The sequence below is a fragment of the Dipodomys spectabilis genome, unplaced genomic scaffold, assembly GCF_019054845.1.
Source record: "Dipodomys spectabilis isolate Male_0828 unplaced genomic scaffold, ASM1905484v1 ptg000083l, whole genome shotgun sequence".
Classification (NCBI taxonomy): Eukaryota; Metazoa; Chordata; class Mammalia; order Rodentia; family Heteromyidae; genus Dipodomys; species Dipodomys spectabilis.
Genome location: NW_024870760.1, coordinates 810348 through 831849, shown reverse-complemented (window position 1 = coordinate 831849; position 21502 = coordinate 810348). Strand labels below are relative to the sequence as shown.

Sequence of the window (21502 nt, the reverse complement as noted above, 5' to 3'; positions counted from 1 at the left end):
GAAAGAAGAAGTGAAACTATCCCTTTTTGCAGATGACATGATACTATACCTCCACGATCCCAAAAACTCCATCCCCAAACTTTTAGAAATCATAAGTCACTTCGGCAAAATAGCAGGATACAAAATAAACCCACAAAAATCAGTTGCCTTCCTATACACTGATAACGCACAGGAAGAGAGGGAAATAAAGGGAGCAACCCCATTCACAATAACCTCCCAAAAAATAAAATATTTAGGAATTAACCTAACCAAAGATGTAAAAGAACTATTTAATGAGAACTATAAAAAGTTAAAGAAAGAAATTGCAGAAGACACTAGGAAATGGAAAGACCTCCCATGCTCCTGGATAGGCCGACTTAATATAGTAAAGATGGTGATACTTCCAAAACTAATATACAAATTCAATGCAATTCCTATTAAAATCCCAATGACGTACATCACTGAAATACAGAAAACAGTCCAAAAATTTATATGGAACAACAAAAGACCTAGAATAGCCAAAACAATTCTAGGGGATAAAGACAATATGGGAGGGCTATCCATGCCGAACTTCAAACTCTACTACAGAGCTATAATCACAAAGACAGCATGGTACTGGCACAAAAACAGACCCGAAGACCAATGGAACAGAATAGAAGATCCAGATATAAATCCACAGGCCTACAGCCAGCTGATATTCGACAAAGGAGTCAAAGACATACAATGGAAGAAACACAGCCTCTTCAACCGCTGGTGCTGGGAAAACTGGGCAGCCACATGCAGAAAACTAAAAGTGGACCCCAGCCTATCACCATGCACCAACATCAACTCAAAATGGATTAAAGACCTTAACATTAAACCTGAATCTCTGAAACTACTGCAGGACAGAGTAGGAGAGACACTTGAACTAATAGGCACAGGAAGGAACTTCCTGAACAGAGTCCCAGGGTCACAACAAGTTGGAGAGAGACTCGACAAATGGGACTACCTTAAAATAAAAAGCTTCTGCACAGCTAAATCTATCGCAACTAAGCTAGAAAGACAACCAACTAATTGGGAAAAAATATTTACCAGCAATATATCAGACAAGGGGTTAACATCCTGTATATACAGGGAACTCAAGAAACTAATCCCTCCCAAACCTAACAAACCAATTACTAAATGGGCAAGGGAACTAAAGAGGGACTTCTCAAATGAAGAAATAAAAATGGCAAAGAAACACATGAGGAAATGTTCATTATCCCTGGTGGTGAAGGAAATGCAAATAAAGACAACCCTGAGATACCACCTTACCCCAGTCAGAATGTCCCACATCCACAAATCAGCCAACGACAAATGCTGGAGGGGATGTGGAGAAAGAGGAACCCTATTACACTGCTGGTGGGAATGTACACTTATACAACCACTTTGGAAAGCAGTCTGGAGGGTCCTTAGAAAGCTAAAGATTGACCTCCCTTACGACCCAGTCATACCACTTCTAGGCATCTACCCTGAACAACAGGAACCAATATACAAGGACACGTGCACCTCCATGTTTATTGCAGCACTGTTCACAATAGCTAGGATATGGAAACAACCTAGGTGCCCCACCACAGATGAATGGATCCAAAAATTGTGGTATCTATACACAATGGAATATTATGCAGCCATTAGAAATGACAAAATAATGGCATTTGCAGGGAAATGGATGGAGCTAGAAGGAATCATGTTGAGCGAGGTAAGCCAAGAACGAAGAGACAAACGGTACATGGTCTCCCTCATAAGTGGATGCTAAATCCAAAATGTTAGGTGATACGACAAAACTAACAGGACTTAAGAAACAAAGAACTCCCGCTCATCTGGTTGAACCACTACTAAATATCCTCATGCTGCTGAGCACAAATATGGTATATAACATGTGAACACTGTTATATATTACAGACTGTGGTAGACAATTTGCTCCAGGGAAGTTAGAATGAACTTGTGACTTTGAAATTATGTAATCATTTAATCACAATCAAAAAAAAAAAAAAAAAAGAACCTCGGGGAAGGGAGGGAGGGAGGGGATGGTAGGGGGAAAACAATGGAGGGGGTAACAATGTTCAAGAGGAAGTGTACTCATAACCTCACTCATGTAACTGTAACCCTCTGTATAGTAGCTTTACAATAAAAAAAATAATTAAAAAAAAAATCCTATGGCATTTAATTAACATGAGTTTTCCATGATGGGCCACATTTTTCTGCTGTAGCTGAATTCTGAGGTCAGCATGATTCTGGCACCAAATGCATTAAACCCTCACACTGTCATCTGCTCCCTCAAAACTTTAGTGGGAGGGACCCACCACCTGGCTGTCAAGCTCTGGAAATCACTGACACCTCCAGGCTCCCAGCACCCTCCTATGGTCCACCCTCAGCACGGCTGCTAGGGTCATCTTGATAAAAGGTGAGTCAAGCTGGGAGCCTGTGGGTCACACCTGTAATCTAAGCATTGCAGCCAGCCCAGGAAGGAAAGTCTGTTAAGATTTTTATCTTCAATTTACCAGTAAAAAGTTAAAAAATGGTGGTGTAGTTCAACTGTAACATGCCAGCTTTGAGTGAAAAAGCTAAGGCAAAATGCCCAGGCCCTGGGTTCAAGACCCAGTACCAGCAACCTCCCCCCCCCAAAAAAGGTTTAATCAGAATGTGTAGCTTCTTTGCCTAAAAACCTTCACTAGCTCCCTCCACTTTAATGACAGGGAAAACACCAACATCCCAACATGAGCTCATAAGATCCCACAGGACCAGGTCACAAGCTGTCCTCACTTCCTGTGCTCATCCCCCTCCTCTATTTCCTCTCTTCTACCACAGCCACCTGCCTGCCTGATATTCCTTAGCTTACCAGGATTCCCACCCCAACTCTAGCTCTGTCCCCTCTGCCCATAGCTACCGAGACCAGGAATACATGTCTCAGGCTCAGATGCCTCCTTCTCAGTGAGACTTTTACAAGTCCCTCAATTGTGCCCTGCCAGCCCACCCTCCCAGATTCTGCCCTGTCTTTTCTCTACCAGTCACATTCAGCACCTGTATGCATCTAAGATTTCAGCTCTATGAGACAAGGTAGCATGGTGACTTTCATCACCTGGCACAAGAAAGGTGTTTGGCATACAGCAGGAACTCGGAAAACACCTAAGGCATCTGCCAGGCAGTCACCTGGTCCTCATGTGGCCCAGAACATGATTTTTTACTAACGATGCCTACTTCTTTTCTCTATTCCCAGTTTCAGTGGGCCTTAAAGCTATGACACAGAGTTCTGTTACAGGATGATGGCTTAGAAGATACAGGATGTAACTGTATTTATTTTTCCCAAAACAAAACATTGGGGTTGGGAGGGTAGCTCAGGGTTAGAGTGTATTTGCAGGGTCCCAGGCTCAATTCACAGCAACAAAAGCAAACAAACAGCCAGGTGCTGGTGGCTTGTGCCTGTAGCTACTCAGAAAACTGAGATCAGAGGGTCTCAATTTAAAGCCAGCCTGGACATAAAAATCTGCATAAAATATGGGAAAGAATGATGGGAGGGGTAACATTGATCAAGAAGCATTGGTACTCATAATCTGATTTGTAAAAGTGAAACCCCTTTGTATACTACTTAAAGAAAATAAAATATATAATTTAAAAAGGAAAATAAGCTGGGCGCTGGTGGCTCACGCCTGTAATCCTAGCTACTCAGGAGGCTGAGATCTGAGGATCATGGTTCAAAGCCAGCCCGGGCACGAAAGTCCATGAAACTCTTCTCTGCAATAAACCACTAGAAAATCAGAAGTGGCGCTGTAGCTCAACTAGTAGAGCACTAGCCTTGAGCTGAAGAGCTGAGGGACACCACTCAGGCCCAGAGTTCAAGCCCCATGACAGACAAAAATAAAAAATTTTAAAAAAGGAAAATATGCAAGACAGACCTCAATGCACCTTTAATCTAGGCTGATTTTTTAAAATTGACACATGTAAATTTAGTACCAGTGATGTTACTGCGTATTTCTTTAAACATGTCAAGAATCAAATGTTCATGAACTTAAGTCTCTTTTTGTAGAAAAAAAGTTAAACAACTGGAAAAATGAAAAACAAAATTCAAAATGAAGAATTATTTTTAAAATGCTGCAAAACTTTGTCTCCTGTTAACCAGTAAAATAGTGAGCTGAAGATATAGCTCAAGTGATAGAGTACGAGTTATTAGCAAACAAGTCAAGTGAGAGAGAGAGACCCTGAGTTCTATCCCTATTACCAGCACGCACGCACGCACGCACGCGCACACACACACACACACACACACACACACTCTAAACAAATAGTACATTTTTGTTGTTTAATTATACAAGTAGTATATGCTTACTAAATAAAGCAATACTGAAAAGAAAAGAAGAAAGAACAAAAATGATTTTCAAGCCCAAATCTGTCCTCATTCCACACAGTAACCACTTTGGCACTGGTGTCTTCTCAAAATCTTCTTCGCATAGGTGAGGTGAAACTCCTTATTCATTCCCAGACATGTCCTTCTTCTGTACTAACTTCACCTTACCATTCCTCCAGCTCTCAGCGGGCACCTTAGCCCACCTTCACTCCCAGACTCTTCTGTGCCCCCTTTTCCATCACAGGGCATCTCATGAGGTATAGTATTGTTACTTTTCCCAAGTTAAGCAAGTTAAAAAAAAAAACAAGGCCTATTTTAAGTTTCCTGCTAGACTGGAAACCTCAAGATCAGTTTCTTTCTTTTCTTTTCTTTTTTTTTTTTTTTTTATTGTAAAGCTACTATACAGAGGGTTACAGTTACATGAGTGAGGTTATGAGTACACTTCCTCTTGAACATTGTTACCCCCTCCATTGTTTTCCCCCTACCATCTCCTCCCTCCCTCCCTTCCCCGAGGTTCTTTCTTTTCTTTTAATGCCAATACTAGACTGGGTGCCACTCAAGGCTGGCACTCTACCAACTGACCTACTGCTCTACTTCTAGCATTTTTGGTGGTTAATAGGAAATAGAGTTTCATAATCCTTTCTGTCCAGGATATCTTAAAGCTCAATTGTCAGATCTTAGCCTCCTAGGTAACTAGGATTACAGGCTTGAGCCATCAGTGCCTGGCCAGAGTCCCTTATTTTTTTAGCCTATTCCATGTATTACTCCATGTAATACATGTTTGATAACTAAGGATTTCTATTTGTCCCTCACAATAACTGGTCCATTATGTGTTAACAAAAGACTTACTTTTACTGACATGGTGAAATATATACAATATTCCCTTTAAAATCCTTAGGATCTGCTGCTGGGGGGAGGGGGCGGGGGGGGGGGGGAGTTAGAATGAGAAGACTGGAGACTTATAATCCCTAAGTGGCTTCTGGATGGGGTCAGTCATATGAAAAATGGGACTAGAGGGTTAGGATTTTCAGCCCTATCCTCAATCTGTGGGGAGAAGAGAGAGGTTAAAGGGTAAGTTGATCATCATGGAGAATTATGTAGCATATCATGCTCTATAATGAAGCCTCCACAAAAACCAAGAGGACAGGGTTGGAGGTTTCTGGAAAACTGGACACATCGGTAGACAGGGCGCAGAAAGTAGGCATGGAAGCTCAGCACACCTTCTCCCATCCCTCAGCTGACCTGTGCATCTCTACAGCTCTATCATTTTTAAAGTCTTTTATAATAAACCAGTAAAGAGTTCTCTGAGCTATTCTGGTGACTTAACTGATTCCAAGGCAGAAGTATGGGAATCTCTTGATAGCTGCTCTGTCAAAAACAAAGGTACAACCTGAGACTTGTGACTGACACTGAAGCAGGAATAGGAGCAGTCTTGGTAACTGAGCCCTCAATCTGTGAGAGCTGGCACATCACAGTCAGGAACCCTATATACCTGTGAGAGGATGGAGACACTCAAGTTTTCTCCCTTGATTCCTGAACTTTCATGTTGTTGGGGTTTTTGTTGTTGTTGTTGTTTTAATGTGTTAGTACTTGGGTACTGGGGCTTGAACTCAGAGCCTCACACTCTTTGCTTGGCTTTTTTGCTCAAGGCAGGCACTTGAGCTACATCTTTACTTTTGGCATTCTTGTGGTTAACTGGAGATAAGAGTCCCACGATAAGTTCTACCTGGGTTAGTTTACAACGGTGATCCTCAACTTAAGCCTCCCGAGTAACTAAAGTCACAGGCATGAGCCTGTGTTTGGCTTATTCCAGGAGTTTATAGAGACTCCTTTTTGTTATGTTTGGAACTAAAACCACACAACTTAAGGAATGTCTGAGTTATTCTCTATAGCTGCACACAGCCACTTGCTGAGCACCCTGGCATGACAGCCATAGTCCACTGAGCTGAGTATGGGACAGTGTAATGTAGATCTGGACCCAATATCCTGCAAGAGCCTTAAAGCCCTGGGTGCCACTTCCAGAGAGGACATGCCAATGGTTTCGCATGAGGAGTGATAAAAAGGAAACAATACTGCCAGAAGAACAGAATGGACCCACTGAAGAAGAAAGTGGGCAGAATGCTGATCAGAAAATAAAAAGTAGAACTGCATGTAGTGACTCAGGCCTCTAACCCCAGCTACTCAAAAGGAGTATAGCAGAAGGATAGCAGTTTGAGGCCAGCCCAGGTAAAAAATGCAAGAGAAGTTGGGGTACTGTGACTTCACACTTGTAATCCCAGCTTCATAGGTGGCATAAATGATCATCACAGTCTGAGGCTACTCCTGAAAAACAATAAAAGTGAGACCCTATAGAAGAAAAAAATAAGTAACTAAAGCAAAAAAGACTAAGATGTGGCACAAGTAGTAGGGCACTTGCCTAGAAACACAGGCTTTCAAAACCCAAGTACTGCCAAAAAAAAAAAGACCATAATATAAAGGACTGGGTGCTAGTGACTCATGTCTGTAATCCTAGCTACTCAGGAGTCTGAAATCTGAGGATCACAGTTCAAAGCTAGCCTGGGCAGGAAAGTCTGTGAGGCTCTTATCTCCAATTACACTCAAAAACAGGAAGTAGTGCTGTGGCTCAAGGTGGTAGAGTATTAGCCTTGAACAGAACAGTTCAGGAACAGCACCCACACCATGAGTTCAAGCCCCACAATGGACAAAAAAGGCTGGGGCATAGCTCAAGCAGTAGAGCATCTCCTGAACAAGCATGAATTCCAACTTCAGAAATACCAAAAAAGGAAGGAAGAAAGAAATGAAAGAAAGAAGGAAGTAGACTTTCTTAACTAAATGTTCCATAAATGTAAATTCTTTGATCAAGAGTTTGGCCACAAAAACAAAGCAGGGACACTTTGTTCTTTTCTAGTTCAAAGGAAGGCTAGTTTTAGTGTGTGTGTTTTCCTTTCTTTTGTTCCCCTTCTTTCCTCCTCTCTCCCATTCTCCCCTCCTGTATCCTCCCCTTTCTCCCCCCTGCCTCCCTTTGTAGGGAAACTTAGATAAAAGCACTTTGGGGACAATCATCACATTAAAGATCCTAAGTAGACCAGTGATGCTGTGAGAGCAAAAAGGGAGTAATGCTGGAGTATTCAGCTAATTTTTTTTTCTCAGAAAAACAAATACATTGATACAAAGAGACCTTATCCAAAAAAAGAGAACACAAAGAGGAGATTATTTCCCTTTTGCTATGGTTTGAATATGAAATGGCTCCCCACCAAGACTCATTTATTGAAGTCTTAGTCCCAAGCTGGTAGGTCCAATTACTGGGAAGTAATTAGATCTTTAGAGATTAACCATAATCAATGGGTTAATCCACTGATAAATTCATATTTCGTAGTACTGGGCACTGGAAAACTGAGGGTGGTGGTACCTGGAGAAAGTGACTGAAACTGGGTGCCAGTGGCTCACACCTGTAATCCTAGCTACTCACTGAGATCTGAGGTTGGCAGTTCAAAGCCAGCTTGGGGGGGTGGGGGGAAGGGCAGGGATCTGTGAGTCTCTTATCTCCAATTATCTAACTACCCAGAAAGCCAGAAGTGATGTTGTGGCTCAAGTGGTAGAGCTTGCCTTGAGCTGATGAGCTCAGGGACAGCACCCAGGCCAAGAGTTCAAGCCCCATGGCAGACCAAAAAAAAAGAAAGTATGTGAGGATGTGTCTTTGGGGGCTATATCTTTGTGTGTATATATGCCAGTAATGGAGCTTGAATTCAAGGTGCTGTCCTTAGCTTTTTCACAGCTGGTCCCTTACCACTTGAGCCACATCTCCACCTCTAGGTTTTAAATTTTTTTATTATAAAGTAATTGTACAAAGGATTTGCCATTTAACAAAGCAGTTTATGAATATAATGCATCTTGACAGTGTCACCCCTTTAACATTCTTACCCACCTTCGATCTACCCCTTCCCTTACTTTTCTTAACTTTGTGGAATACACAATGAATTCTTGACTACATTCTCTCCCTTACCCACCCCCACTTTATTTGTCTCCCCTTGACCTCTACCCTTGCACGTTCCACTTCCAGGTTTTGTTTTTTGTGTATGTGCTGGTGCTGGGGCTTGAACTCAAGGCCTGAGAGCTATCCCTGAGCTTCTTTCGGCTCAAGGCTAGTATTCTACCATTGAGCCTCCGCTCCACTTCAGGCTTTTTCTGAGTAATCTATTAGAGATAAGAGTCTCATAAACTTTCCTGCTCCAGCTAGCTTTGAATCTCAATCTTCAGATTTCAGCCTTTTGAGTAGCTGTTACCTGACTGAGGACTATATCTTGTCTTGGGCCTCTTTTGACATCTCTCTGCCACCATGAGGTGAAAAATTCTGCCATTTTACCACAGGCCCAGAAATAACTGAGCCAGCCAACCATGGACATTTTTTAAACCAATAAATCTTTTCTCCCTCCAATTGTTTTTCTCAGGTATTTTGTTATAGAAAATAAAATCTGACTGACATATCACATGTTATCTTCTATCAGCTGTCCTGCAGGTCCCATTCAATATTCTGGAAACTAGAGTTTTTAGGTACCTCTGAAAGGACTGAAGCGAGGAGAAGATGCCAAGCACTGGTGGCTCATGCCTATATACCTAGGTACTCAAGAGGATGAGATTGAAGACAGTCATTCAAAGCTAGCATGGGGCCCTCATCTCCAATTAACCACCAAAAAAGTTGGAAGGAGAATGTAGTTCAAGCGGTAGAGTGCCAGCCTTGAGTGAAAAAGCGAAGGGGACAGTATCTAGGTCCTAAGTTCAAGCCCAAGTACCAGCATAAATAAATAAAAGGTTAAATGCAGAAGAAACAGAAGTTCCATTCATGAGCTCCTGAGAAGCTGATCAGACCCAAAAAATCAAAAGCAAGAAAATACTTATTAGATAAAGATTCACAGAAACAAGATTCCACAGTGACAAACCTGTTCTGTAACTCCATATTAAGTCTCAATTTCCTTGTTCTTATTTCTGCTGGCAAAGCTAGGCACCAAGAAAAACAGCTGTGGCTTCTCAGAACACTTCCTCCTCTTAGCAGCTCAGAAGCCATGCCAAAGGCATGAAGAAAGGCTACAGAATCGAAGTAACCCAAGTTTTCAGTAGAAAATCAACACTAATAGCCCACCACCCAGCTCCCACCTTCCCCAGGGCTCTGGGTCCCTGTTTCACTGTCTGATTTACCAAGAAGCACATGCCACCTTAGCAAAGAGTGCCCATTTGTAACTCATGATTATAACCCTAGATACTCAAGAGGCTAAAATCTGAGGATTACAACCCAGCCAAAAAAGTCTGTGAGGCTCTTACCTCCAATTAGCCACCAAAAAGCTAGAAATAGAGTTGTGACTTGAATAGTAAAAGCTAAGGGAGAATATGAGGCCTTTAATTCAAGCCTCAGTACCAGCACACACACACACATACACACACACACACACACATACATCCTGTGCAACTCTAACCCAATAGTGTGAAATCAGAAGTGCCTCAAAAATCTGCAATCTCTGAGCACCATCACAACATCCCAAAGTTTCAGATTTTGGAGAATCTCAAATCTCATATTTGTTATTAAGAATGATCACCAAGTTAATTATATGCAAATATCCCCAAATGTGCAAAGTTCCAAAATCTCAAACTTCTCTGGCCCCAACCATTTCAGGTGAAGGGTACTAAGCACTAATTTATTTTTTCTATTTTCCTTCTAACAGATAGGTTCCATATGGCCAAAGTCCTGGTCTATTTCATTCTACATGCAGGTAGAAGCTAATATTTGATTGAATGCCATAGACATAAATGGCAGAGCACATTAATATCATACATGATCAGATAGAAATACAAGAGCACTGAACATCATTTCTGTGTTGTATTCTTAATCAAACATGTAGCCTGAAAGACACTCTGATGAATTAGGTAAATAGGGTACTAGATGTGTGTACAGTATGTGATATGTGCTGGTACTAAGGGCTTACACTCAGAGCCTAGGCATTATCCCTTAGTGATCTCTCTCTCTCTCGCTCTTTCTCTTTGCCTATAATCAATCCTAGCTGCTTTGGAGTCCGAGATGTAAGGATCAAAGTTCAAGGTGTGTGTGTTCTAAGACTTGAACTCAGGACCTGGGGACCTGGGTGCTACCCCTGACCTTCTTTTGCTCAAGGCTGAAACTCTGCCATTTGAGCCACAGATCTACTTTTGGCTTTTTTTTTGTAGTTAATTGGAGATAAAAGTCTCAGAGACTTTCCGGCTTGGGCTGGCTTTGAACCATGATCCTCATATCTCAGCCTTATAAGTAGCTACGATTACAGGCATGGGCTACTAATGCCCAGATTCCTTAGCTTTTTTGTTCAAGGCTGTCCACTCTACCACTAAGCCACAGCTCTACTTCTAGCTTTTTGTTGGCCAATTGGAGTTGAGTCTCATGGGTTTTTCTGCCCAAGTTGGTTTGAACCTTGATCCTTACATCTCAAGACTCCAAAGCAGCTAGGATTGATTATAGACATGAGCCACTGGCATCCAGCAAATGTCCTGAAATCTTCAAAAATACTAGTGTTAAGAAGAAAAAGAAGGAAGGGGCTGTTTTTTTTAAGGCTGAAGAATTATCACAAGCATATGAAACAAATGACCTCTGACTACAATTGCAATTGTGTTCAATTTTGGAATGAGATGATGGTTTTGTGATTGTGTAGAAGAATGTCCTTCTCACTAAAAGACACATGCTAGGAGCTGGGGTTGTGTTTTAGGTATTATATTACATGCCTAGCAAGCACATGGCCCTATGTTCAAAGCTCAGTACTGCCAAAATAATAAAAGTTACACACTTGAATATTTAGGGATATTTGTCTTGTCTGAAATTTACTTTTGTTGGTTGAGATGATTCAGGAAAAGGAGTCTCCTACTTCTATGTGGATACACATTTCAGAGACCCCTAGAGTAGGCCTATAATACTGAAGTTTGTACATACTATTGTTTCCTATACATACATATATGGAATTTTTTTTTTTTTTTTTTTTTGGGTCCGGTCATGGGGCCTGAACTCTGGGCCTGGGCGCTGTCCCACAGCTCTTCAGCTCAAGGCTAGCGCTCTACCCTTGAGCCACAGTGCCACTTCCGGGTTTTTTCTTTTTGCTTATGTGATGCTGAGGAATCGAACCAAGGGCCTCAGGCATGCAAGGCAAACGCTCTACCACTGAGCCAACTTCCCAGCCCCATATGGAAATTTTTAGCTCAAAAATTAAGCACAGCAAGGCATTAGCAACAATAAGTAACAATTTAGTAAACTAATTATAGCAGTCTATTGTATTAGGGGCTTTGGCTAACTACCAACAATCCTAGCTACTTAGAGGCTACTTGGAAAATGGGATGATAAACATTAGAGGCCACCTCAGACAGAAAAGTCTGTAGAGCATTGTGGTGTACCCTTGTAATCCCAGCACTTAGGAAGCTGATACAAGAGATCAATAATTCAAGGCCATCCTGTAATATATAGTGAGAATTTATCTCACAAAGGCAAAAAAATGTGATTTTTTTTTTCTGTGTGTGTGTGTATGTGGATTCGCGCACTTGCTTGTTGCGGGGGCTTGAACTCAGGGTCTAGGCACTGGCCCTCAGCTTTTTCCACTCAAGGCTAATGCTCTACCACTTAAACCACAGCTCTACTTCTGGCTTCTTTGCTAGTTAACTGAAGATAAGAGACTTGGAAGCTCAACACATATCCTTAGTGGCTAGGAGGCAGGAGCCATAGGCCTCCAGTTCATGAATTCTCTACTTCCAGGAACTTTTTCTATTTCTCTCTCTTTCTGTTTGTCTGTCTGTCTGTCTGTCTGTCTGTCTGTCTCTCTCTCTCTCTCTCTCTCTTTCTCTTTCTTTCCCTGTTTTGGGGCTTGAACTCTGGGCCTGGGAGCTGTCCCTGAGCCTCTTTGTACTCAAGGCTAGGCTCTACCACAGCACAATTTCCAGCTTTTTCTGAGCAGTTTATTGGAGATAAGAGTTTCACAGACTTTCCTACCGGGCTGGCTTCAAACCGCAATCCGCAGATCTCAGCCTTCTGAGTAGCTAGGATTACAGGCATAAGCCACCAGTGTCTGCTTTTTGAGGAACTTTCTGTTTACCTTTTTCAGACCCCAGTTGACTGAAGGTAAGAGAACCAGCAATAAAAGGAACCACTTACATTATTCTATCAACTGTTTTTAAGTTTGAATAACTTTAAAAATAAAGTATATGAAAAGGAACTGGCAACCGTGAAAGGGGCCGGTTTGATACTGTCAACCATCTTATTAGATATGAGAACCCTGTGAGAGACAGCACATTTGTGCTCAAGGTGTGTTTTGAGGACCTGCTCCAGCAAGCTAGTGTGTTAACTCTCCTAGAGACAGAAAATGGGGAAGGTGGGTTCTGGTCCCTGCTGGAGACCTAGGTGGGCAGTGAGAACAGTCACATGCACAGGAGGGGCACCGTGGTCTACTCTTGTGGTGTCATGTGATATAGTGGAAGGTGTGGAAAACCGATGAAGCCTACTGGAGGCTGGCAATGGGGAATCTGGGAATGGCTCTTGGAACAGAAAGGAAATGGATGAGGAAAGGGAACATGGACTCCAGGCTCTGTTATTCCACTCACAGCCTGACTCCCTCTCCCATGGACCCCACTAACAAGGGCCATTTTATTTTGGATCTCCTTCCCCTCATATTTCCTTACAAGTGGCCAATGTCATGCTCTTTGGACACTCTAGTCACCACAATCACAAGGCAAATAAGCCTCTTTACCTTCTAAATTTACAGTAAGAGAAAATAGCCTAAAACAGTTACCAACCTCAGCCCACTATTGTATGCATTAGTTCCTTGTAGTGAATATTATGGAACACTGACACTGTGTTATTGAATATTGACATGGTAGGTTATTGAATAGGAATACATTGAATGCATGTGTGCTGCGAAGTAGTATAAAGTATTAAGCTGTAAAATTAGGAGTTATAAGTTAGGAGTTAGAACTATGGAATATAGAGGTTAAGTACACACCCAGGGAGCCTACAGAGCCATCACCAAGGCCTACCATGACAACTAGACAGCCAGAAACAAGGCAACCCTGTCCTCTCGATAACCAGGCCACAAGCGAAGCAGCCATCAAGGCAACCCTGATAATCAGACATAACCAGAAATGAAAAGGCCCAGCCTAAAGCCCAGGGCAGCAGAGACCCAGTGAGACGGCCTCCCCAAATGAGGGGACTCCACGTCGGACTGACTCTCCACTAGAGCCGCCCAGCAAGCTGGCCGCTTCTCCCTTCAGCGACTCGAAGCAGCGCAGAGGACACCCTCGGCAGACTCCCCTTGACCTCTGGACCAAGTGACATGCCACGGGAGCAACCCTGCATGTGGGACAAGCTTAGTAGAATTAGGCATGAGTTATTGGTGTGGATTATATTTGAAGTGTTTGAATAAATTGAATGAAACTTACTAGTCTAAGCATGATGCTATATGCGCGCTCAGCACATTCCTTCTACAATAACTCTAACAAATTCAAATAACCTTACTGGAAGCTTTTTCAATAATGGAGAGCTCACCAGCACTCAGGATCCATGTGAGGTTGCCCAGCTTTAATTGCTCTGCTTTTTGGCAACCAGAAACCTGTTCACTTAGGTTCTGGTACCTTTGGGAATCACAGAGGCTTACCATGTGCAACTCTGTACAAATCTAAAATCTCACTGCCCAGATGTCTCACTAAAACCTGGGAATATAATTGTTCTTTGAAGGCTGGGAAGGTGGCTCAGTGGTAGAGTGGTTACCTTGCATGCATGATGCTCTGGGTTCGATTCCTCAGCACCACATAAGCAGAAAGAACCGAAAGTGGTGCTGTGGCTCAAGTGGTAGAGCGCTAACCTGGAGCTGAAGAGCTGAGGGACAGTGTCCAGGCCCGGAGTTCAGGCCCCACGACCGACAATAATAATAATAATCATAATCATAATTCTTTGATGAGGCACAATTTAGATGCTAACAAAGCCAAGAAGAGATGTTTCCACACATTGCCTAACAGAGACACAGAAGCCCTTACTTGTCCTTTACTCACTCAGCTGTTGGGGAAGCAGCAGAACTTTCTACACTGTTGTCAAGACAACCAAAGTACAAATATAAATCTCTTTGGGATTCCTTCCGGAAGTGTTCTTGTGGGTGTATCCGTGTGCACACACATACACATATCTCTTCCTTCCTCTCCCTTTCTCCTCTCCCCACCTCTCCCCTGTCCTCTCTTCCTCCCTCTTGTTCTTCTGTCACATGGTAATGAGTGCTAAAAATGCATACTGGAAAGGTTTCCACCTTTGAGGTGGAAACAGCTGCTGACTCAATATTGGTTTTGTTAGGTTTTTTTTTTTTTTTTAATGTACTCCGCTGGTTTTATGAGTGTTTTAGAACTACATGTTTCACAATAGTAGCTCTGGTTCCATAGTGGGGTGACTGGAAGGCTGAGACTCTTGGGATCTTGGGTGTTCACCAGCTCCTGCCCAATTTGCTTTTCCTGGCCAAACACTCCCCTATATATTGTTAGCTTCCAATCAGCTTGCCTACCACAGGGAAGAGCACTGTCCCAGGCAGAGAAGCATGAGAAAGTCCATACTTGAAAAATGCACGCTAAGAAATTATCACAGGTAACATAAATAGATTCAAGACTCTTGAGCACTAATCATTCAAAGAATGCCCCTTAGGCAACTGCCAATCTAGTCTTGGAACACTCACCAAAGAAGTAAGATCTGACATGCTTCACATGCCCAGAAAACAGTGTCAGGATTCTGAAAGGCTTAGGTACAGGCACAAAAAGATTGTGCCTTTGGGTCACCTTGATCTCATTTCCATCTGCTGCAAATGACCTCAGGAGATAGACACTCGCCTCTTGAAATCCAGGGTAAGAGCCTAACAGTAGAAAGAGAAATTACCAGGGTACCTGGGATAAAGGCAGCACCACCATGTTTGAAAGCACTTGGGGATTTAAGCAAACACCAAGTATGCAACCAGGCACAAAAAGACTGCCCCTAACTTATCCAAGGAGACAGAAAACATTGCTATAAGTCCATATTCTCCATCACCTTCTAGGCAAGCAAGGTTATGTCTTCCAAGGGTTTAATCATATTGAGACTTCAGGGAGATGTAGCATGACCAAAATCCAGGAAGCTGCCAGACACAGGTAGTTCGTCTGTCATCGTAGCTAATAAGGAGGCTGAGATCTGAGGATCAAAGCCAGGATGAGAAAGTCTGTGAGACTCTTATCTCCATTTAACCTCCAAAAGCTGTAAGTGTCCAAAGTGGTAGAGTACCAGCCTTAAGCCAAAAAGCTATAGGACAGACCAAGGCCTGAGTTCAAGCCTAGCAACTGAACACACACACACACACACACACACACACACACACACACACACACACACACACACACACACACACACACACACACACACACACACACACACACACACACACACACACACACACACACCAGGAAGGTAAATGCCAGCTGCATGACACACTCCATCCAGAAAGGAAAAGCCTCCCTACACAAAGAATAAAGGACTCTGGAGATGCTGATAAAATTCTGGAAGGACATTTGGATTCAGCATTGACTCCTTTCCCTCTTCCATCTGTAAGATGCTTCTGCTGGATCTTGTGAACTAACTAAAAGTCTCACAACTTTATCTGTATCCTTTTTGTTATTAGTGGTGGTGGTTGTGAGCCTTAAAACTCAGAGCCTAGGCATTGTCCTGGAGCATTTTTTTGTTTTGTTTTATTTTGTTTTTGTTGGTCAGGGGGCTTGAACTCTGGGCCTGAGCACTGTCCCTCAGCTCTTCAGCTCAAGGCTAGCGCTCTACCACTTGAGCCACAGCACCACTTCCAGTTTTCCGGCCCCGGCTGGCTTTGAACCAGATCTCAGGCCTCCTGAGTAGCTAGGATTACAGGCATGAGCCACCAGCGCCCAGCTCCCTGAGCATTTTTGTTCAAGGCTAGCTCTCTACTACTTGGAGCCTCAGACCCACTTCTGGTTTTCTAGCAGTTGATTGGAGATAATTCTCACAGTCTGATTTTGAACCTTGATCCTCAGATCACCTCCTTAGTAGCTAGCATTACAAGTATGAGCCACCAGTGCCTGGCTTTATCTGTGTCCTTTGATCTGGGCTATTTTCTTCTATAGTCCTTTTGCAATAACCTGTTTGCAAGAGGAAAGAGAAGATTCAGTGATAAGCATCATTTTGATGCTCTCATTTTGCTCTCAAGAAATTTTTTTTCTTTTTTTTTTTTTGAGAACACTAGCTGCATAATAGTCCAGCAAGTGAGTTCTATAGAATCTTCACATAAATCACAAGATTTTAATTTTATTTTATTTTTGGGTCCGGTCGTAAGGCCTGAACTCTGGGCCTGGGTGCTGTCCCTCAGCTCTTCAGCTCAAGGCTAGCACACTACCACTTGAGCCACAGCGCCACTTCCGGCTTTTTTCTTTTTGCTTATGTGGTGCTGAGCAATCGAACCCAGGGCCTCGTGCATGCAAGGCTAGCCTCTACCACTGAGTCACCTTCCCAGCCCCAAATCACAAGATTTTAATACTAAATTATGTTAGGTTAACTTCCAAAACTATTTTTTGTGCTTTAAAAATTTTAATATCTTGGGCTGGAAATGAGCCTTAGTTAGTAGAGTGCTTGCCTAGCAAGCATGAAGCCCTGGGCTCGTTCCTCAGTACCACATAAACAAAAAAGGTTGGAAGTGGCACTGTGGTTCAAGTGGTAGAGTGCTACCTTGAGCTGAAGAGCTGAGGGACAGTGCCCAGGCCCAGAGTTCAGGCCCCATGACCGGACCCAAAAAAATAAAATAAAAAAATAAAAATTGTAATACCTGTAATTCTATTTCAAGTTCATTTTTACCTTGAAGGTTCTTTGTTTTAATTTTTATTTATTTTTTATTGTGAAAATACTGTACAGAGGGGTTACAATTACATGGGCAAGATAGTGAGTACATTTCTTATCAAGCATTGTAGCCTCCTCCTTTGTTTCCCCTTCCCATCCCTTCCCATCCCTTCCCTTCTCCCCGTCCCCCCCCCCACCACCAAAATTGTAAAGTTCGTTTTGAACATAACGACTTGTACTTCTCATTGTTGCAACGGGTCCACCTGTATCCTTATTTAAACGAACCTTGAAGGTTCTTACCCACATTAAAGTTTATTTTACTTTATTTTGTTTTAGTAAGTAGTTATACAAAGAGGTTTCAATTCCATGAGTCAGGATAAGAGTATAATGCATCTTGATATATCAGCCCTTCCATCCTTCTCCCCCAACTTTCAAGCAATGTCTTCTTTATATCATCTTAAAGCAAATAGGCAGAACCTCAAAGAATTGTTCTTGTTCTGTTTCCGTAATTAAGTAATACCAGCCTTTCTAGAAGTCCTCCAAAGACAAAGACTGAATGAATGATGTGGCTCAAGTTGTAGATGTAAGGTCTGCTCTGGGAAGTCAAAGCAGACTCCTCCCTCCTCTTGGCTAAGTCTCCGCCCAGTACCTTTGTCACCTAGGTAACTGGCACACCTGGGCAGTGACCTCCCCCTCCTCCAAGGTCACATCCTGGGCCACCCCTGGTCACAATTCCCATCCGACCAGAGGAGAATCCTAGGCCCTTAAGTCACATCCACACTAGTGTGGCCACACCTTCCCTCACCTGTCCATACCTTCTCCCTGCCCCCTTTCTACTTAACCCCAGGTCTGAACTCAGCCCGCCCTTTTCCGCCACGTGGTCTCCACCTTACCTAATTAAACCTACCTACTTAAATACCTAAGGAGGGGCAGTCTTGAGCAGAAAAGTCAAACAAGAATGTGAGGCCCTGGGTTCAAGCCTTCCTCTGTGTGTGTGTGTATGTGCGCACACACATGCACACGCAGAAGTGCACAATTTCCTCTGGCCTTAGATTAAATGTACTAAGAACAGAAGGCCACAATGATTTGGTATGAGACATCTGCCTAGAACTCAATTTTTTCTTCTGCATTGGCACCAGTCTTTCCCTCTCCAAGTTCAAATTCCTATCCACAAAACCAGCACAAAGAAAGAACAATGTATCATTCTTGGAGATGAAGAATAAAAGATGTACAGCCATATCCTGCTGCCTTGTTTATCCAGTTTACTATTACCCTGTCATCACAGATAAGCAGGAAATGATACCACATATCTTAAGAGACAATCTAGTATTGTGCTCTGCCTTAAAACAGAAGTTGATATTATGTTCATTTTATAAATGATGTAATACAAGTACTTGTCCAAACCTGTAAATTCATACATGGGACAGGAGAGCCCAGTTTTCCTACCTCCAAGTTGATTCTGAGCTCCTACCTCCTGGCCTGGTCCTTGTAGAAAGATATAAAGACTTATCACTAAAGATTGAAAATGAAAATTAACACTGTCACGATGGAGTAGGGCCTGTGCCTTCCAAAAGAAAAAGGAAGAAAGCCAGGCACCCGTGGCTCAAGCCTGTAATCCTAGCTATCCAAGAGACTGAGATCTGAGGATAGTGGTTCAAAGCCAGCCCAAGTGGGAAAGTCCATGAGACTCTTACCGCCAATAAAGCACCAGAAAACCAGAAGTGGCACAGTGGCTCAAGTGGTAGAGCACTAGCCTTGAATTGAAGAGCTGAAGAACATAGTTCAATCCCCATGACCAACAACAACAGCAAGACCAAGTGTGACCCATCAAACCCATGTCAAAATTACCCCTTGAGGGCTGGGAAGGTGGATTAGTGGCAGAGTGCTTGCCTACCATGGATGAAACCCTGGGTTTGATTCCTCAGTACCACATACACAGAAAAAGCCAGAAGTGGTGCTATGGCTCAAGTGGTAGAGCGCTAGCCTTGAGCAAAAAGAAGCTCAGGGACAGCACTCAGGCCCTGAGTTCAAGCTCCAGACTGGCTGGCACGTGCACATACACACACACACACACACACACACACACACACACACACAAATTACCCCCTTGGTTCCCTGGACATGCTAGTCCTTGTACGTCTTTGAAGCTATCTCTGGGGCTGACATATAGCTCTGAGGAAGCCTGGAATGGCAGCAACAGTCTGGACAGTCTGCCATCCTTAAGAAAGCCCAGATCAGCACTTAACAACTGGGCCCCTAACAACTGGGGCTCACAGAGGGGAGTCTGTGCTGGCCTAAAAGAGAAGGGGTTTGGAGAGAACCCCTGGAGCCCCCCAGCCAACCACACTAACTCCTGGAGCTAAGTAAATGTTTTAGAAGATGGTAGTAGGTGCAGTCAGGAGAACATCCTTCTACCTTCTACCAAAGGATGGGAAGACCCCAGATGAAGCCTAGACACACCCTGGTCTGGAACAATTCAGTCCTAAACTACAGTCAGTCTGTCTATTTAGACTGCATCTTTTGTGTGTGCAGTCTTGACAGACCACCAAGTACAGCTTTGAGACAACAGAGCGGGTCTGCTGTCTCTGCTCTCTTACTTAGGAAATGAATTTGGGGCTCCAGATTTGCCAACCAGAACCAACCGCAGCCCACTAGACACCAGTGGCAAAGGCTGAGCTCTTCAAGAACAGCTATTCCTCGGGAAGATTCTGGAACTGGATGTGGGCACCCCAAGGAAATGACCTTCCTCATTATCCGAATTTCTTGGGGCACTTTTCGGGGAGGCAGCTCTGCCACCAGCTGGGAGAGTTGCTTCTTTGTTTCAAGGGCTGCGATGTTGCTGGGACTGGGAAAGTTTTGGTTGGGGAGGCAAAATGGGGACAAGATGAGGATTGAACTTGGTCTCCGGCGGGCTCTGAAAGGCAGCAGCGAAGTTTGCTAGGCCCCAGTGTGCACCACACTTCCTTGGCCTTAGTCTGGCCAAGCCCCGGGCTTTCTGCTGGCTTTTGGACTTCTGTTGCTTAATGAGTAAACCTAGAGCCCCAGGGAGGCCCAGGACAACTGGCGCCTTGGCTGGGGAACTTCAGCATTCTGCCGGAAGGAAGTGATCCGGGCGGAGGGGGGCCAGCCCTCTGGGGCCGTGGGGGGCTGCCCGAGTGGCCGGGGTCGGGGCTGGCCGGCTGGGAGGGAGCTGCCCGCTGCCCTCGTCCCTGCCGTGTTCAGGCACGGGGTACGGAGCGGGCCAGCCAGGGGCAGCTGGGAGCCGGCTGCGGACGGCCAGAAGGGGCGCGACGCACGGGTGCGGGGCCAGAGCAACGCGGCGCGGGGACGGGTGCGGGGCTGGATCCGGAGGCGCGGGCCAAGGGACCCCGCATCCCGGGGAATGGGGACCGGCACTCACCCCGAGAAGACAAACTTTGAGTTCCCGTATGGCCATCATGTGCTCCGGGCAGGGCCGTGCTGGGGCTCAGCAGCATCGTCCGGGCTGCACCGCGCCCGGCCTGCGTCCCGCCGTCTCCCCAAGACCGCGCCGGCCCAAGGCGGAACCGCCGTCTTGGCTATTTCTGGGCCGAGCCGGCTGCGCTGGGTCACGTGCCGCCCAGCTCCTCCCGGGCGGCGCGTGGGGTCCGGGCACAGCCGCCCCAAGGCCGCCCAGCAGCCACAGCTCAGCAGATCGCCTCCCCCTGGCCAGCTCAGAGCCTCCGCCCGCCCCCGGGACACGCCTGGGGCTGCGAGTCCTGGCGTGGGAGGCTCGATCCCTTCGGATACCACCTCTCATCCACAGAGTGGATGCTGGGCACGGAGCACTTGGGAAGCCCTTGGGAATCTATGGGGAACCCTACCATTAATGTCGTACAGTAAATCAGATATAAATCCGGTCAGGATGTCACCAGACCAGACCGAGGTGAGGTTTAGTGAAGCTGCCTTTTAAACGTAGGAACTATTCACTTAGGGACCTTGACTTGGATCTCAGAATAAGAATTTCTAGACAAGTCACAATGGTAAGAAAACTTGGCAGAGCTTTACTAAGTAAACAAGCAGGCAAGCAGACAGACAAAAAGCAGACAAATACATATGAAAGGGCAGGGGCACACTCTTTAGCAGAGTGTGGATGCCCTCATAGGGTGAGACACACCGTCCCTTGGGCTGTTGGAGTGTTTCTAGGATAAAGACAGGGGGTCTGGCTTCAAAGTTATGTAAGGATAGATGCTTTGCATTTGTTCTAATCACAACTGTTGTTAGTTCTTTCTTAGTTTCCAGGTAAGAATGCATCCTGCCAAAACAGATCCTTA

At 44.4% G+C, this 21502-nt stretch overlaps 1 protein-coding gene across 1 annotated transcript in view; it reads right to left on the bottom strand.

The window, feature by feature from the left end:
• The window catches only part of Rab31 (RAB31, member RAS oncogene family), a 143100-nt gene extending 122346 nt beyond the window's left edge, over positions 1-20754 (bottom strand). The window contains exon 1 of the mRNA XM_042683684.1: positions 20611-20754. Within this exon, the coding sequence (XP_042539618.1) occupies positions 20611-20649 (39 nt within the window). The 5' untranslated portion in view covers positions 20650-20754. The remainder of the gene's footprint in view (positions 1-20610) is intronic.
• Positions 20755-21502: the final 748 nt, after the last annotated feature.